The 17823-nt window shown below is 52.4% G+C and overlaps 1 protein-coding gene across 2 annotated transcripts in view; it reads right to left on the bottom strand.

Moving 5' to 3' along the window:
• Positions 1–13395, bottom strand: part of GABBR1 (gamma-aminobutyric acid type B receptor subunit 1) — a 28778-nt gene extending 15383 nt beyond the window's left edge. The window contains 11 exon segments of one of the 2 annotated variants that reach the window (NM_001163275.1): positions 1650–1841; positions 2285–2350; positions 2779–2880; positions 3927–4097; positions 4477–4611; positions 7968–8128; positions 9641–9661; positions 11021–11206; positions 11966–12169; positions 12861–12945; positions 13354–13395. In NM_001163275.1, coding sequence (NP_001156747.1) covers positions 1650–1841; positions 2285–2350; positions 2779–2880; positions 3927–4097; positions 4477–4611; positions 7968–8128; positions 9641–9661; positions 11021–11206; positions 11966–12169; positions 12861–12945 — 1323 coding nt within the window. In that variant the 5' untranslated portion in view covers positions 13354–13395. 2 annotated transcript variants of the gene reach the window in all.
• Positions 13396–17823: the final 4428 nt, after the last annotated feature.

The following is a 17823-nucleotide window of genomic DNA, read 5'->3' as shown; positions in this document are numbered from 1 at the left end:
CCTCTAGACCTCAAAGGCAGGCACCATCTTTCTCTAGAGACCAAGAGTCAGAAAGAGATCCTCCAACTCAAAAGCCCAGGGGCCTATATACGCCCAACTAAATCCCTGTTTCCTATCAGGGCAGAGGAGCAGAAGGCACTATTGGCAGGTCCTGGGCTCAGCGCACCAACCAGCTTTTCTGGCTTCAGTTACCACCTCCTCTACTTCCCCAGGGTCTCAGGACAACTCACCTCTCAGGTGATCTACATGGAAACGACATGGCAGAATTTTTCTATCATAATTTTTCAACAAGATCCCTTGAAAATGTCACAGCACAGTATCCATGATTAAAGTACACATAGCAACTGACCCTTCCATCACAATCCACTGCCAGAATAAACTTCCTGAATCTTATCTCTCTCTTGCTCAAGAACTGTCATCTGCTAAACAGTGTTAGCTGATATAAGGGCAAGCTTTTTAGTGAGACTTCAAGGTTTTCCATGGGAGGTTACAGAGCAGATGGTTTCGAGTTAGATTCAACTAGAATTCAATTCCAGCTTCACCACTCAGCAGCTGGTGACCTGTGATAAATCACTTAACCTCTCTGAGTCTCAATTTCTTGGTCTATAAGATAGAAATGAAAAATCTACATCAGAATATCACTATGAGAGTCACTGAAATCATGTGTCTAAGCTCCTGGTTTACTATATAAAAGTGATTATTACTACAGCATCTTAAAAAGATAAGATATTCTCAGGACTTCCATGGCAGTCCAGGGGTTAAAATTCCACACTTCTGATGCAAGGGCCATGGGTTCAATCCCTCATCCAGGAATTAAGATCCTACATGCCTCGCAGTGTGGCCAAAAAAATAAAAAATAAATAAGATATTCATATGGTTTTACAGTTATTCACGTGCTCCTAGAATGCTCTCCAAGGTAGGTATTCCAGATCTGGGGCTGTACCTGAATAATAAGCAGACACATAGGTTTCCCTATCAAGCTCAGCCAAGATTCTCATACTCTTTAGTGCAGTCCTGAACCAGAAAGGAGGCTCCCCACCACACCACACCCTACCCACTTATGCCCCTCACCTCTAGGCTGATTCCCACATCAACCAGTGTGTCTTTTAGCCCAAGATCTGTCACTAACCAGCTATCTGCAGCTAACTGATTTCAAAAATCCCTTCTGCATTTAAAATTCTAAAAGAAAATCATTTTTTAAAAAGCATCAGGAGCCAAGCTAATTGAGTATCAATCAAGAGTGAATACTAAGCAACTCTAAAGTGCTCTGAAGTCACCAAGAAAATAAAATGAATTTTTGCCCAGGAACAGCGCTGCTATAAAGGTGTGCTTGCAGATGCAGCATCTATATTGTCATTAATACCTCTCCCTCATTTGACTTCTTGCCAACTGCTCCTTGTTTCCATGGTAACAGCCCTGCAACTCATCAGGGGCCCGCTGAACGTACCACTCTCTTAAGTCCCTCTTTCCTGCCCAAGGAAGTCATGGCAGAGATGGAATCCATAGAAAACACAATGCACAAGTTGAGGATGAGCAGAGGCCCCTTGCCCTCCTAAACCTCCAAGCCCCATACCTGCTCCCCACCTAAGAGACTCCCTCAGTCCCTTCCTCCTGCCCAGAGGCCATCTTCTAAGTCCTCACACACTCACCATGTTGGAAATGCTGCGAGTGTTGGCCGGGTTCAGCATGACGATCTCAGTGGTGATGTGGCCCTCCACCGCCTCGGTCATCTCGTCAACTGTGCAGTTGATGGACGGGTCATAGATCTTGAACCAATTGTCAGCATACCACCCGATGAGGAACCAGACATACTTCTTCCCAAAGAGCCGCTCCTTGTACACCTGAGTGCAGAGGAGGAGTGGGGCTGGGTCTTCGTTTCATTGCTTTGTCTTATCTCACATGACACTATTCAGCCTCTTTGGATTCAGAGAAAAGCAGAGCATTGAAAAGAGAAATCTACAAGTCTGGGGGTAATAGGGAAGGTTCAACTACTTCTCCTTCTAAGTGTCTCCCAGCCTCTATTTCTGAGTGGCCATTTCCAGCCAGACAGGAAAGATGAGATTCTTCCGGCTCCTCTGGAAACACAAAGTGATAGGAAAATGAGACCTGGAGAGAGTGTCACGTGTGTGAGAGGCCAAGATGTGGAGTCAGAGCCAACAGACAGGAATTTCATATTAATCTTATCTGCTGATCATTTGCTCAGAGAGGCAAAGAGGAGAGCCCAGGAGACACCCAAGGCAAAGAGCCCACCCAGCACCCCTCCTTTCTCAGATTCCAACTCCACCTCACAAAAAACTTTCCGGGCTTCAGTCTCATAGAAAAGTCCCACGATGATCCGGGCATCCTGGCGCTATGGAATGGAGAAAGAATAGAGCTCCTGAGGGATGCAGGAAGGGGCCAAGGCAAGCACTTTCACAGCTTTGACTTCCTGTCCCAAGGCACTCAGTGTAGGGTTCTGTTTGATGAGTAGTGGATAAATGTCAACTACAGGATGAAGCTAACCTTCCCCGGGAGATGCTTCTGCCTCAAAGAATCAAAATTATGTGACTTGATGCAGGTGTTAGCTAACGCTATAATGGTAATCAAACTGCAATAGATTAATGTACCAAATCAACACATTACACTTCTTAAATTTATACAACATTGTGTGTCAATTATATTTCAATACCAAAAAAAAAAAAAAATCCAACCCGTCCCTGTCTGCCTCTTTTCCCACCCACTACTGTTCCCCCCACCCAGACCCTTACAGGCTGGGCCCACCAGCCCCCACCAGCCCACCTTAAGGTTTTTGACGGGCACAGCTGGATCCGAGAAGAAACTCTGACGGAAGGTAATCTCGATTCCAGCCTCCTTAACCCGTTCCTCCAGGTCGTCCAGAGTCTTGGGAGGGGATGAGGAACAAACAGAGGAAGCACAGGGTGCACAGTGGAGTAAAGCCTGGAGGTGTCACCTGGGACCACATACTCAGAACAAAGGAAGAGCGGTTCTGAACCAACCGCTCTGTCCCCTGTGGGAAGAGTTTGAAGGAGAGCTTCTGGAGTCTTAGGACATGGCTTCCTGCTGGGAAGGTACTTGGTGAATCCCTCCTGAGGCTCTGAGTCCAGGGAAGTCACCCCATCACCCCACCCCTGCCTGACAGCAACAATTGGGGAAAGGAAAACAGAAGAACCAGGAAAAGACAAGGCAGAGTCTGGTCTAGGCAGGATGATGTCAACCTCAAGAGGCAAGTGGGCAGATAGACAAAAGGATCAGAGAATGTCCTGAGTCACTGAGAAGGTTGGGGGAGGATTAAAGAGTCACCGAATATGAGAGTGAATAGAGGACCCAAAGAATAGAATTAAAGAGAGGGAGCAGACTGTCTTCTTCGGGTAAAGAGCCAGGTATTTCCTTTCTACCCCCCTCAAGTCTCCCTTTTCCCCCTCCACCTCTCCCTGCACGTCTGCACCTCCGCGTCAATTACAAACCACATGCACGCACGTGTCTGTCTGCCTCTCTCTTCTCTCCCTCCTCCCTGGCTCCCTCTCTATTCCCTCTCTTCCCATCACACACGCCCACCACCTCCCCTGGAGTGCCTCTGGAATCTACTACCTCCCCAGGTTCTAGTTCCATATTCTCTCCCTCATCTTACTTCAACTTTAAAATGAACCTACTTTAATAGAACTGGGTTGCTTGGAGTCTATCTGTCTGGGGGATAGAGGCATCAAAGCAGGGAAAAATTAAAGATCCTAAAATCAAAAAGTTGGAGAGGGTCCTGAAAATCCAGCTGGTTCACTCCTCTGGTTACAGGAAGAGTATGCACTTAGCCCACTCAGAATGTGTCCTCTCTTGATAAAGAACCAAGGTCTTTGCCCCCAAAAGGAATCCCGTGTCGCATCCCTCTGGGCTGGGATTTGAGCCCAGGCACCCATCACCCCATCCATCCTCACCGAGGTGAAGACCTCAGTGGTCTGCTGGATGGTGGCGATCTTCTTCCAGCCCCACTTCTCGAAGAGTTTCACCCGGGTGGGATTGTGGAGTGTGGCCGACGGGTGAGTTCGGAAGAAGGTAGGAAAGCGTTGTCGGTTCGACAGGGCCGGTGAGCTGGAGCCGTAGGAAAGCTACGAGAGGAGGGACAGCCTTCTGTCCCAGTGTGTTCCTGGCAGCCTCACTAAGAGAGCTCCTTCCACCCTTCCCTGCCTCTGGGCTTCTCTCCCTCACTCTCACCAAGCCTCCCTACTTCTGCCCAAGGAAAAGTGATTCTCAAAAGCCCCCTCCCTCAGGGTACCCTTTCACTCATCTGCCTTCCATTCCTTCTGATGGTGAGCAGGTCAGCTGCAGCCCTGTCAGGCCACTGCTGCTAGCAGGCCAACTAGCTCAGGTCTCCAAATGACTCTGATTTTGGAAGCATGGCCACTGTGGTCCTCAATACACCCCCCTCTTTTGTAAATGGCCCAAGACGGGACAGCCCCACCTTCTGGCCCTCAGGGCCCCGCGTACCACAATGAGGTTCCACATCCTGGCAGCCTCAGCCACGAGCGTGGAGACAGAGCTGCAGCCAGGCATGAGGATGATCTTGATGGGGTCGTTGTAGAGCAGCTCGTACAGGTACTTGGTGGCTTGGCCCGGGTCACACTGCACGAGGGCGAGGATGGAGGGGGTGATGGAAAGCTACCCCAGGGCTCCTCCCCTCCCTGCAATTCCTACTCTCTTCTTTTCCCCAACAACCTAGTCACTTGCCTAGTTACCCATCCCCCTGCTGAATCTCTTCTCATTATCCCCATTTTTTCTCTTTCCTGAGTCTCCTTTCCCCTCATTCGTGAAACACCCTTCTCTGCCTCCCACCTGGCACCTTACCCACACCCTCTCCTGCATGCCCTCTGCCAGTGTGCATGCAAACACTGCCTTCCCTCCTCTCAGTGCATCCTCAGACACCCCCTAGCCCACCTTCCCTCGACGACCCCCTCCCCTTTTCCTTAGGTTTCTATGCTCCAAACACCTGTGAGTAGAAAAGAGTCTGCAGGAATATGAATAAATTTTCCCCCAAGTCCCCAGACAGCCTTTTGAAAACCATATTATGAAAAGTCCTCCCTCACCTCTGCAAACTCCCTCTCCCACCTGCTAGTTTTTTTTTCTTCCCTCTTCTCTTATCAGGGCTAGAGACACACAAACAGGAGAGAACAGGGACAGACCCCCAGTGGGTCCTGGCTCAGTGGATTCATGCCCTCCTGCTGGGCTCTGACATTTGGTGCATTGGGAAAAAAAGACATTCAGGGGCAGAAGGGGGTGGGGAGAAACAAGGATGAGGGAAGAGCTGGGGAGAATAAATAGAATGGGATGCTTGAGAAACCAGATGCTTTCAGGGGTGCCTGCAAGAGAGGGACAGAGCTGGGAAAGTAAACAATGCAGAGAGCTAGAGGGGCGGAGGGGAAGTGAGGGGAGGAACAGCCAGCCGTGGGGCTCCCACTGCCTGTTCCCCTCCTGCTGAAATATGACATTTCAGAAGCTGCTGGAGCCCCAAAGGAAGGGGGGAAGAAATGGAAGCCAGTGGGGAGCCAGGGCAGAGGGGACAGACAGGAGGACTGGGGAGGGTGATGGAGGGCAGGGCAAGTAGAAGGAAATAAAGAAGGCCCCCTAGGGCCTGCTCACTTCCCACTGAGGCCTGACATTTGGGACACGGTGGGAAGTTGGAGAAGGGGGAGTCAGGGGAGGCTGGCCCATAGAAACTCCCTGCTGCCCACCCAGGCCTACCCCTGCTAAGGGCAGTGTTCAGTGCCTGCTCAACTGCATGTTTTGAAGGTTTGCATCCCTCTCACTTGGGCATCTTTGTGTATCTTTACCATCCTCACGTCCCAGCTTCCTGCATCTATCACTCCAGATCCTGCCCCCAGCTTCTCCCAAGGGTCCTCAGTGGTCCTCCCTTTCTTGTCTGAGGGGAGGTTATTAGGAACCATGAGGACATATAAGAACACATAAGAAACGGACAAACAGGGCAATGTACAGGACCCCTAATGTCTTTCCTTCTGTTTCCTGTTTCCTTCCCTACATTCTCTTGCACTCCTTCCCCCTTCCACACTCTATCCATCACTGCACACTCCCTTGGCCACATGATTCTCACCCTCTCCCCAATAGACCAGAACTGTCTTCCTCTCTCTCCTTTCCTCTCTCTCCCAAGGAGCAAGGATCCGGATTTGCAGGCAGGAAACGACACATTCCAGTTTGTCTGCCTTTTCATCTCCCCCTCGCCGCCTCTGCTATTTTCTCCTCCATCTCCCTTCTCTCAGGTCCCCATCTGCTCCCCAACACCTCCAGGGAATCACCTGTCATGGTGGATGAGTTGGAGCTCACACCCAGGGCTCCCCTAGCTCCCCATACGATCCCTTATCCTAAAGCCTGCACCCATCCCTCCCTGTCCCTCTCCCCAGATTCCCACTCCCATAGCCAATTACCATTCTTCTAAACTGACTCCTCCATGGGATCTGACCCTCTTTCTCATCCTGCCTCTCCTACACTAACTAGTTCTTTTCCTGTGTCCTGCTACCCTTCCTATAGGCATCCTGGGGTTAGCCACATAAGATTTTTATTGGTGAAAATGCAGACCCTTGGGACTCATCCCTGACCGAGGAATTAGAATCTGGATTCTTAACAAACTTCTCTGGTGAGGCTTAGGTACACTGAAGTTTGAAAATCACTGTGAAAGTGTCAGAAGAGATTCAAAGTTCCAGAAGAGTCCTTGTACCCTCTCCTACTCAAGCATCCCATCTTCAGCCCCACCTCTGCCCCCTCCTCCCTCACACAGGTATTTCTAGGTGTACACTGCTGTTCTAAAGAACGACTATAAATGCCCAGTCCACCCCAGGTGTAAGATCACCAGATGCTCACCCACCCCTGTGCTCTTTCACTCTCCCCCAAACCCTTAAGTCTCTGGGGCCTTCTGGGAGAAATGATAGATTTGCAGTCCCAAATCACCTTGCTTGCCTGGGCCACGTCCTCCCCCATACTCCTAGTCATTCATGGGGGGACTGGGGTGGGAAAGGAATCTTACAGAACTACCCCCTATTACCCCTGGACCTTTTCCCCTCTCCCACTTCCCCCTCTCCCTAACCCTACATTCCATTTCCCTTCTCACATCTTAAAAGGCCACAATGCTGCAGGGAAGACAAACTCAAGAGCCAAGTTCCACAAGACACCCCAGGGTCTCAGGCTGTCACCACTCCTCTTGCTGGCCCCCCTCCCCCACTGCCATTCTTTCCTGTTCTTTCTCCTCCCTGCATTCTGACTTCTTGCCATCCCCATGCTCTTGTGGGGGCTCCTGTGTAGACCTCTAATCCCCTTCATTTTCCTAGCGCCTCTGCCCATCTCTTGACCATTAGCCTTCCTGACTACAGTAGACCACAAAACAATTCCACGATCTAGGAATCCACAACAGGGTTGCAGACGGAGGGATGAGAAAGAGTCAGGTGGGGACCCAAGCTTCCGTGCTGTTTGTTGTGATAAATAAACTAGAGCACTCAAGTCCCTCAACATTTTCCTGATTGGGTCCCTATTCCTTCCGCTCCAACCTGCTGCCAAGATTTACCTTGTTACCATGGTAAATGTAAACCCCTGATCCAGCTCCATTCCCTCCATCCCCTAACCCACCCCAGGGTTAGTTTACTCCCGGGAGGAACCAGATCGGCTTGTTCCCTAAAGCCATCACCAGTTTTTCCAGCTACCCTCGACTTGGGCACTTCCAGGGGTCTCGGAGAACAGAAGGGTCTGCCTTGCAGCGTGATTAACCACCTCGAACCCCTAGACCCTCATCTTGAACCTCCAGCCTCTGCCACTCTCCCCAAGCTCCCACAACCCCCGCCTATCTCCAGCTAGTCACACATAGGAGGGGTCTGCCTGGCAATCGCAGACGCGACTCAGACTAAGGCACGTGCAGCAGGCCCCCTGCCCCCACCCAGCCTCCTCCCCCCCCACCCACCCACTCCCCTGTCCGGGGCTACCTTGCTGTCGTGGTGGATGAGCTTGAGCTCATAGTCCGGCAGGATGTCCCTGCGGCTATTCACGTCCTCCAGCGCCATCTCCACCGCGGGCTGGCAGGCCTGGCCCCCCGGCCAGCCCCCGCTCATGGGAAACAGCGCCCCGATGTACACAGCGCGCCGTTCTGAGGAGGGGTGCGGGGGGACCCGCGGGTGAGGCCGCGGGAGATGAGGGGAGTGGGAGGCCCGCACCAGAGTCACCCCCACCGCCAGCACCACCAGGACCAGCAATGGCCACCCAACCCCGGGAGAGGGGGCCCCCGGACCCATGGCAGGGGGCGGGCGAGGGGGTGGGAGCTGCTTGCGGAGGGGGACGAGCTCAGGGGGGACACTTTTCCTGGGGAGGGCTGCTGAGGGGCTCTCGGGGAGGCGCCTCCATCCCTGGTTTTGTGCGGAGGAGGGAGATAGGGTCTCGGGAAAGCAGGGAAGGTTGGCCTCCTACGGCCCCCACGGCTCTGGCTCCCGCCACCGCCGCCGCCACCGCGGACTCTCCTCGCGGACTGACTGACCGACCGAGGGGAGGAGGCGGAGAGAGAGGCAGGGCTGGGAGGGGGCTCTGACGTCACGGGCGGCGCGCGGCGGCGGGGAGGGGGTGGGGGGACCGAGTTGGGGAGGGAGGCAGGGGGCGGGGACCGAGGCGAGAGCGGCTGAGGGAACCTCAGTCTGAGGGGAGGGGAGGAGAGGGCGGCCGCGACCCCCAGGGTGACAGGGACGGACGGGGAAGGGGAGGGTCCCAACCTAAGGGAACGTTCGGGGAGGAGGAAAGAGGGCAAGGGGTGTGCCAGGAGGGCGGGGTGGGCGGAGGGAACCGCGGGTGGCTGAAGCTCTGAGGGGCGAGGGATGGAGACGCGAGGACGAGAGAGGGACGCGAGAGAAAAGGGGCTGGCACCTGAGCGTCTTAATGGGGGTGTGAATAGATGGGGTGAAGGGCTGAGGGGTGGGGAAGAGGGCGATGGGAACGGTTTTGGAGAGAAAGGGAGAGCTGGGAGGGGAAGGCTGGGGTAAAGGCGTGGAAGTGGGGGGTGCGGATGATGTGGACAGAGCAAGAGAACAAGGAACTGGGTGGACAGAGTCTGGACAGAGAAAGGGTGGTGGGAGAAGGAACTGAGATGAAAGAGAAGGGAAAGGGCGTAGGGAAGGGAAGGATGTGGGGAGGCGCTGAAGGTAAGGGAGAGTGAGGCCTGGCAGTGGGTGATATGGGTGGGCCGGGCTGATGGAGTCAGCAGGTGAAATCCTAGTAAGGGGGCAGGCAGGAAAGGTTCCAGAGAAGGTCGGAAGGAACCCCACCGGGGCAGGCGAGGTGGACGCTCCGGGTCTCCCAGCACTCTGCCGCCCCCTGCTGGGGCTCTGCCATTTGGCAGAAGCGGAGTCTGGAGGAGGCGGAGCCGAGGGGGGTGCAGCCAGGCAGGGAGATGGGAGGGACCGCAGCCTCTCAGAAAACCGGGACTGGAGGCTGGAAACAGGTAGGGAAAGAAAGGGCCGGCCGCGTACTGGGGACTGGGGTGAGTAGGGGAAGGTGGGGCAGGGATGGGGAGGATGAGAACCCACAACCTAAGGGGCAGAATCCCTGGAGGTGGAGGGTGAAGAGTGAGGGGTAAGAGGATTGCAGTGCACGCGATGAGGGTTTCTGATCTCACCTGAGTGTGGCGTTCGATTCACTGGCAGCAGGAAAGACGGGGATCAGAGAAGAGTTACCAGTGGCGCCCGGCTTCCCAGGCCTGATCCCCAGCCCCCTCCCACACCAGTCCATGCCGAAGAAGACCAGGGGGGAGCAGAAGCCTGCGTTTCTGAGGGGAGGGTGCCTGGGAATAAGAGCAAGTGGGGCTGTGGGTCATGATTTGTGGTTTTCTTCTTTTATTTTTCATAGGACAACAGAATATGAGACAGGAGTGCCAACAGCTAAGACATGGGCAGATCCTGGTTTTGTGGAGCCTAAATATTATAAAATTTGGGGGTCTCTCTTTAAGAGAAAAAAAATTACAAATGCGATCGACTTGAAGCTACTGCTGTTAAAATATCTTACTCTGGCAGTTTTTACAAAACCCTGTGACCACGTGAACACATTATTAAACCCTCTACGTTTTTCTTTTCGAGCACAAGAAGAGGCCTGCATAAGAAACCCTGGAGCTTAAATTTTGTTAGTGTCATAGTTAATTCATCCCTGGATGGGACTCCCACTTCCCAGAATGGAGTGGTAAACCACAAACAGAATAATTAAAATGAAGAAAGCCAGGTCCAAGCATCTCGAGAGGCAGAGGGTCTACAAAGGTAGAGGAAGCGTGAGGTATGCCTGCATCCCAGGAGAGAAGATTGCAGAGGGAGAATCTGGGAGCCCAGGAAAGTGGGAAGTTTGCAGAACCAGATGGAGAAACAGGTAATGGACACAAGACAGATTCCCTTGGGGAATGATGGAGGTTGTCTGGGAAGTATAGAAAAAAGACTGTCCTCTTCCTTCCCCATCCCTGGATTGTTCTTAATGTTCTGACAATTCTGCCCCCACTTTGAAGTCTTTTAATTTTTACCCTGATAATTTTCCACCCTGGATATTCTTTTCAATCTTATTAATTTTTCTAAATATGACATATGGTTTATTGCTGAGTCTTTACAATAATTCAGGCATATAATGAATGGAGAGAGATCAATTCTAGAAGAGGATCATGCATAGGAAATGTTAAGTTTACAGAAAGGGACTGAGGCTGGGGGAAACTGTAGTATTTGAATCTTAAGAAGGGTGATGGAGGGTGAGATTCATAAAGGAAAGAAGAAAATGTGAGACCCAAGGGTTGAAAGCATGGGGAAGATATTAACAAGAGAAAGGTAAAAGAAGGAAGCCCTCAGCATAAAGTGGAAATGGGGAACTTCAGGAGGAAGTCTGAGGCAAGTGGATGGAGGAAAGAGTGGAGCATTCACCTCTGCCTCCCCAAAGCACCCTGTTCTCCCCACCACCCATTCCCACCCCGCTCCCATCCTCTGACAAGCGTCCTCATCCGCTGCATGCAGGCAGCTGTTCCCCTCACCCTGGCAGTGGGGCTTGGGGATGCTCCACTGGCCCTGACTACAGATGCTCCGGGAGCTGCCCACCAGATGAAAGTCGGGGTCACATCGGAAATCCACCCGGGCTCCGTCCAGAGCTGGGAGGTCCCCACCCGTCAGGAAAACCTTCCCATTTTCCAGGGTCAAATAAGACTTGGAGCAGATTCGGACTGTGGAGACAGGAAAATAAAGAGAGAGGCGAGTTGAAGAAGGCTCCTTCCCCTTAGAGAGAGGGAGGGGGCTCAGCTTTGAGTTTGAGTCCACAAGCATCCTACTCTGCGGGAAATCAGGTATTAAAAAGATAACTTCTCTAGTTTCCAGTCCGCCCTTAACCCTATAAGCATCTACATTCAGAAAAGAAACAAAAAAAAAGAAAAGAAACAGCATTTCCATCATAGGAACCCAAGATGGAGCTATAAGCACATAAAATGGGATCTCTTCAAAGTGGGCGGTTGTCTGGCTTTGAGATGTGTAGATGTATGTAACTTTAGATGCACAATCAGATTTGCCTTATTATAGTTGGCTTATACTCCAGTTAAACTGGATTTTAACTGAGGGGGGGGGGGGAGGCGGGGGGGGGGGGTACTGGTCTCTCCACTGGAGACAGGAATTCCAAAATGGGATGAAATCATTTCAGAACGTTTTTGCATAAACTGCCACTGGTAATCCTCAAAGAGACTAACTCACAAGATATTTCCTCAGATGGTCAGTGGCCTAATGACGGGAGGATGAAATGAAACCTGCAGGCTGCTAATTTTACTGCCTGCAATTGCACACAACAAAGTCCCTCTTACATAGTAGTCATTCCATAAATGTACTTGTGAATTTAGTTACACTGGATTTAAAGTGCTGACTTGCCAGCAATGATGCCAAGTTTGAGGCAGGAAGAATTGGCCCGAAAAGGGGAGGGGCTTTAAGAGGCTACTCACCACAGCGGCTGGGCGTGTCCATATCTGTCCAGGAGCCGTTGGCCAGGCACTTGCGCACCTTGGGCCCCACCACCTCGCGCTCCCCCCGGCACACATACTCAATCTCATAGTCCACAGGCAGGAAGTTGATAGCCTTCACCTGGTCCCGAGTCAGGCCCCTGTACCTGATGCCCCCTTCCCAGGGCGGGTGTATGATCTGGCAACCTGGGGGGTGAGTCCACAGGGAGAGAGAAACAGAAGGATGGGGGGGGGGGGGGGGGGCGGGGACGAAAAGGCAGAGTCAGGAACCAGAGGCAGGGGAGTGTAGGGCGGGGTCTAGGGGGGGCAGGTGGAGGACAGTGCTGGGATGAGGTGCTGGAGGGTGGGAGAGGGGAGGAGTAGGAAGCCTTGGGCTAAAGGGCACAGCGGAATGGGCCAGGGTTAAGGCTATAGGGAGCCCACAAGTGGGAAGGGAAGGATGCTGGTTGGGGTAATGGAGAAAAGTAAGAAATTATGAAAGGGTATGATATGCAAATGACTTTGGTAAGCAAAGACTAAAGGAGAATCTGGTTGAATGAGGATGAGAGGAGAGGGGTGTCTTCCAAGGCCACCTGGGCAGCAATGTAGGACCAAGGAAAAAGCGGAACTGAGGTAGCAATGTGGGCCCGGGAAAGAGGGGCGAGGGGGGACAATGCGGGTCACAAAAGGTGGCCTAGTGTAGTAATAGGGGGCAGAGAAAGGGGGTGCTGGGTAATAATGAAGGATGATGGAAAGGAGGTCAGGAGTAGTAAAGTGGGGCTGAGCAGACAGGGTTGCCAGGCCCCGATGCCGTGTAGGGCTGACGGGAGAGAGGGGGGATGCAAGGAAAGGGGGAGTGGGGTGGCGGGGTGCCCGAGGTCGCCGGAGAAGGGTGCACCTTCAGAGGTGGCGTTGGGGGTCTGCGCCCCGCCCGCGCCCGGGGGGCGGAGAAAGAGCGGCGCCAGCAGCAGCAACAGCAGCATCTGAGTGAGAGGCGGCAGTGAGGATCGGACCCGGGAGGCGGCCTGGCCTCCCTCCGGTCGCCTCGCGGGCTCCGACCCGGCTCAGCCCGGGGACCGGGAGAGCGCCCCGCGGAGGAGGCGGGGGCGGAGCCCGGCGCGGGGTGGGGGGAGAGGAGGAGAGAGAGCCTGTCCCCACCCTCCTCCTGCCTCCCTCGGCCCCCCCACCCTCCCGGGACTCCACCTCTCACCACCTCCTCTCCCCGGGCCCCGGCGGCTCGCCCGAGCCCGGCTGCCCCGCGCTCCCCGGATCGGCCGCCTCGCGGCTCCCGGTTCCCTTCCCCGCCGCTCCTCTGGCCCCCCAGCCCTCGGCTCGTTCCCTCCCCGCGCGCCCCTCTGCAAGCCCGGCCTCCCCCGGGCCCTGGCTCTTACCTTGGCGCGCCGGCCCGGCTCCCCGGCTCTCCCGGGCCTCAAGGCCCCAGGCCCGGCCGCTCCTCCCGGCTCCCCCCTCCTCCCTTGCTCCACCTTCCCCTCCTCCCTACCCTCCTCCCCGCGAATCCGCTTTCCAGCCCGGCCAGGGTCTCTCCCTCCGGTTTCACCTCCCCCAAACCCCACCCCCGTCTCTCCTTCCCCGGGGCGGCGGCGGCCGCGGGAGCGGGGAGCCGGGAGGGAAGGAGGCGGCGCCGGGGACCGGGAAAGCTCCCGGGCGGAGGGAAGAAGGAGGGTGCGGGAGGAGACAGGGCGGGGGGAAGAGGGGGAGACCGGGGAGAGGGCACCTCCCACAACCCAAACCCCGGGAGCCGCCCCGGATCCCGGCCCCGCCCTGGACCGCCCACAGCGCTGGGGGGCGGGCGGCGGGGGAGCGGGGCTCCGAGGTAAGGGAGAGGGGCGCCGGTGCACCCGCACACACACGCGCGCGGGGACCCGCGGGCCAGACCACTGGGAGCTGAGGAGGGGGCGAGGGGGCCCGAGCCAAAAGCCGAGGAGCTGGCGCTGAGACAGGGAGCCTGGGATGCAGGTGGAGAAAGACGGCTGCACAAAGAGAAGCAGCCCTGGTTGGGGTGAGACGTAAGAGGCTGAAGCCGACGACCGGGGGCAGGACGAGACGGGTGGGAGAGAAAGGAGAAGCCAGGGTCAGACAGCGGAGGGGCGGGGAGGGGCGGGGGTGAAGGCCGGGAGCCACCTCAGCGCGACAGGAGTTGTTGGATAGAGAAGACGAAGCTGGAGACCAGAGCGGCTCCGCGGGTCCAGCAGCGAGGCTACTCGCCTGCCGGGGGAGGGAACGCAGAGGGAGGACTGGAAGCAAAAGAAGGGGAGGGTAACGTCAAGGAGAGAAATTGAAGTAGGTGGGGGGAGAAAGACAGAAAAAAGACCGGAGAATAAAGAACCTCCAAGTGGGCAGAAGCCAGCATTATCTCCGCTCCAGCAGGGCCTAGCAATCAATATTTCTTGACTAAGGAAAAACTGGGCGCTCTAGAGACAACGGGGCAAGTGCAGGCCTTTTGACAGTTCCAGAGGCTCCAAGCTATTGTCTGTTTGGTGGAGGAAGAAATGTGCATGTGTGCACGCACACGTGTGTGTATGGTTCATGGGGATGAGTTTGGGCTGCCAGAGGAGACAGAAGGCTCTTTTGTGGGGCGCGTTGGGGCGGGGGGGGGGGGGGGGGGGGGGGGGAGGGGAGGGATTTCTTTCTGACTTGTCCTGGGAAGGGGTGGGGAAAAGCTAAATACTATGAGACTGATTAGAACTGAAGTTCTCAACCTTCAGCCCTTCAAACATCTTGTCATAAGTCCTTTACTATGCTGAATTGAAACTCATAAAGGAAATAACCTACCTACACACAGAACTTTAAAAAAAAAATGCTTCCCTGACTGTAGCATAAGAAAGAAAAAAAAAAGTAATTTGTAGTAAAAGAACATAAACAGTATTTTAACGTGTGAGTGTTGAAGTCATGACGAAGTAGGCAGATGCTAGCACTTATCCATAGAATCACAGGGCTGGAACTGCTACAAATGCCGGTTGATACAGGTGCTGAGTTGGTGACTCAACTACCTCCAGCGTGTTGCCATCAATGAAGTGACTTAACAAAATGTTGAACAACTCTTGGTAGCAAAGTCAATCTTCCCTGAATTCACACAGAACTGTAATTGCATTCCTAGAAAGTTCATTGTATATTAAAGTCGCTTTTTTAACTGTATTAAATTCTAGGCTCAGATAATTAAATACAAGTTATCACCTACATGAAGGTCCTAGGGGATACTTGAGAATCTGGAGGAAGGACAGCTCTTCACTCTGCAGGCTATACTTTGAAGGATGTCTTGTTCCCCTGCCATACCCATTAGGGCCCTCGGTGACCCCCTCCATCACTTACAAAAAGAAAGCCCACAAATTTTCAAACTGTCCTTTAGGGAGTGGTTGAGATCTGCTGAGCTACAAAAAGGGCAAAAGAGAAGAAAAGAGAGGGGCAGGATTTCTAACCTCTCAAAATGATAGCGACCCCTCCTCTAAAGACGTGCTGTTTTTTCAGCAAGGCAGAATCAAAAATGTGGGTGTCAAGTTATTGGCAGCAGCAAAAAAAAAAAAAAAAAATCGTATGGATGAGAATTTTCCTAGACTGCTTTGAAAGAAGAGTTTCCTGACTCTACTGTGTCTATGGGCTAGGTCAGCTATCTGGTCTCCATGCTCTTTCTTGGTCCTGGCAAGGTTGAGAGCCCAGAGGACACCTTCCCCACTCCCAGCAGGGCCTTCCTGTAGGGGAGCATCTGAGTAGGAACTCTCCCAGAAGCCCAAAAGGTCCTCATCTAGTCTTCCCTTTCTTTTTTGACGAATGCACAGCTTGTGGGATCATAGTTCTCTGACTGGGGATCGAGCCCAGTAACTAGACAATGAGAGCACTGGGGAATTCCCTAATCTCTCACTCTGGAAACGTGTCTCTGTTTCCCTGAAGTCCTGAGTCCTTTACTACACTGAATTGAGGAAGGTGGAAGGACGGAATCCCCCACCCCTCAGAAAAGAGGAGTCTAAGATTCTATGAAATTGAAAATTATCTTGGTGATATTTATCACCACACTGCTGATGCTAGCCCAGAAAGGAAATAACTTTAATGTCCAAATCACAGAATGTTGATTCAATAAACTAGAATATTATTCATTCAAAGGAATAGTTATAAAAAACATGTTTAAAAGAGTGTTTAATGACATTTACATGGGAAAATAAGCAAATTTGAGGGGTGGAAGCAGAATACAAAATGTGTACAATTGTGGTATACATGTGTTTAAAAGCTAAAAGAAAATACATCCACATATTAGCTATGATTACCTCTCGGGCCATAAAATTATTAGATACATTTTTTTGGTCATATTGGTTCAATTTTTTTTCAAATGTTACAAATATTACCTTTATCATACTTGTTTTTGTTTTTTTTTTTTAACCCTCAAAGGCATATTGAAGCAGTCTGCCAATATCTGTTATTCAATGGGCAGAGGCATCTGAGGGTGTGGAGAGAGGTTCCAATTATATTCTCTATACAAAGCACTCACCTTTTTCCACCAGTAGCTGCAAGTCTTCCTTTCACACCTTTGTACTCTCCAATATGGATTCCCAGCTTCCTGGTCCATATTCCTCAGGGATTTGCTGAGGTCCTTCCCCAGTCACAGCTGAGTATACTAACCCCTCCTCCCCACAGTCAATCCACTTCCTTCTTCCACATCCAGCTCAGAACTCGTCTCTTCCAGAAAAGTCCTCGGACCTGATTCCATCCTTCCATCGCTCCTGTATTCTTTATGCCTTTGGCAACACCAAAGGCAGTTTTCTCAGTTTTGGACTACTTTTTTATGGAGACAGTGGCATTCCCACTCAGATTAACTGAGAATTTCCATGACCAATTACCTGACCAATTTCCACGTTCATTTTATTTCCCATACTTCCAGTTACTTTCATCTCATCTGCCTCATGTTCTGTCCAGCCCTGAGAGGAAAAAGCCCAGAACTTAGCACCTCCTAAGCCCTAAAAACATATTAACCAAGCTGCTAAGTCACTTCAGTCGTGTCTGACTCTGTGCGACCCCACAGACCCCCACAGGCTCTGCTGTCCCTGGGATTCTCCAGGCAAGAACACTGGAGTGGGTTGCCATTTCCTTCTCCAACACGTGAAAGTAAAAAGTAAAACCGAAGTCGCTCAGTCATGTCTGACTCTTCGCGACCCCATAGCTGAAGCCTACCAGGCTCCTCCGTCCATGGGATTTTCCAGGCAAGAGTACTGGAGTGGGCTGCCATTGCGTTCTCCAAAGTACCTCAGTTAATTGATGATCTTCTAGATGCTTTCCTGGGCATCTAATATAATTTTCACACAACCATGCAAAATAGATGGCAATGTTTTAATTTTGTGAGAGGTGAAAGTGAAAGTCGCTCAGTCATGTCCAACTCTTTGGGACCCCATGGACTATACAGTCCATGAAATTCTCCAGGCCAGAATACTGGAATGGGAAGCCTTTCCCTTCTCCATGGGATCTTCCCCACCCAGGGATTGAACTCAGGTCTCCCACATTGCAGGAAGATTCTTTACCAGCTGAGCCACAAGGGAAGTTTTAATTTTGGAGGAAAGTAAACTGTGATTTAGAGAAGTTAAGAAGCAAATCAGAGGATACTGAGCTACAAAATCAGCAGAGCCAATATTTGAATTCCAAGTCTTTTACTTCATTTCCAAAGACTTTCCAGTGAATCCAGACTTAGTTTCAAGGCACATCTCTCATTCAACTCTCACCCCAAGGTATTCTTCATCAAAGATCACACTGCATTTCAGTTCTGTCTTCCCATCTGAAGCAGCAGCGGTCAGTGTGTGAAGGGAGGATATTTGTACCTTCTTACATTACCTTCCAGAGAAGGCAATGGCACCCCACTCCAG

This window comes from Bos taurus, chromosome 23, assembly GCF_002263795.3.
Source record: "Bos taurus isolate L1 Dominette 01449 registration number 42190680 breed Hereford chromosome 23, ARS-UCD2.0, whole genome shotgun sequence".
NCBI lineage: Eukaryota > Metazoa > Chordata > Mammalia > Artiodactyla > Bovidae > Bos > Bos taurus.
This window is presented reverse-complemented; position numbering and strand designations above follow the sequence as displayed.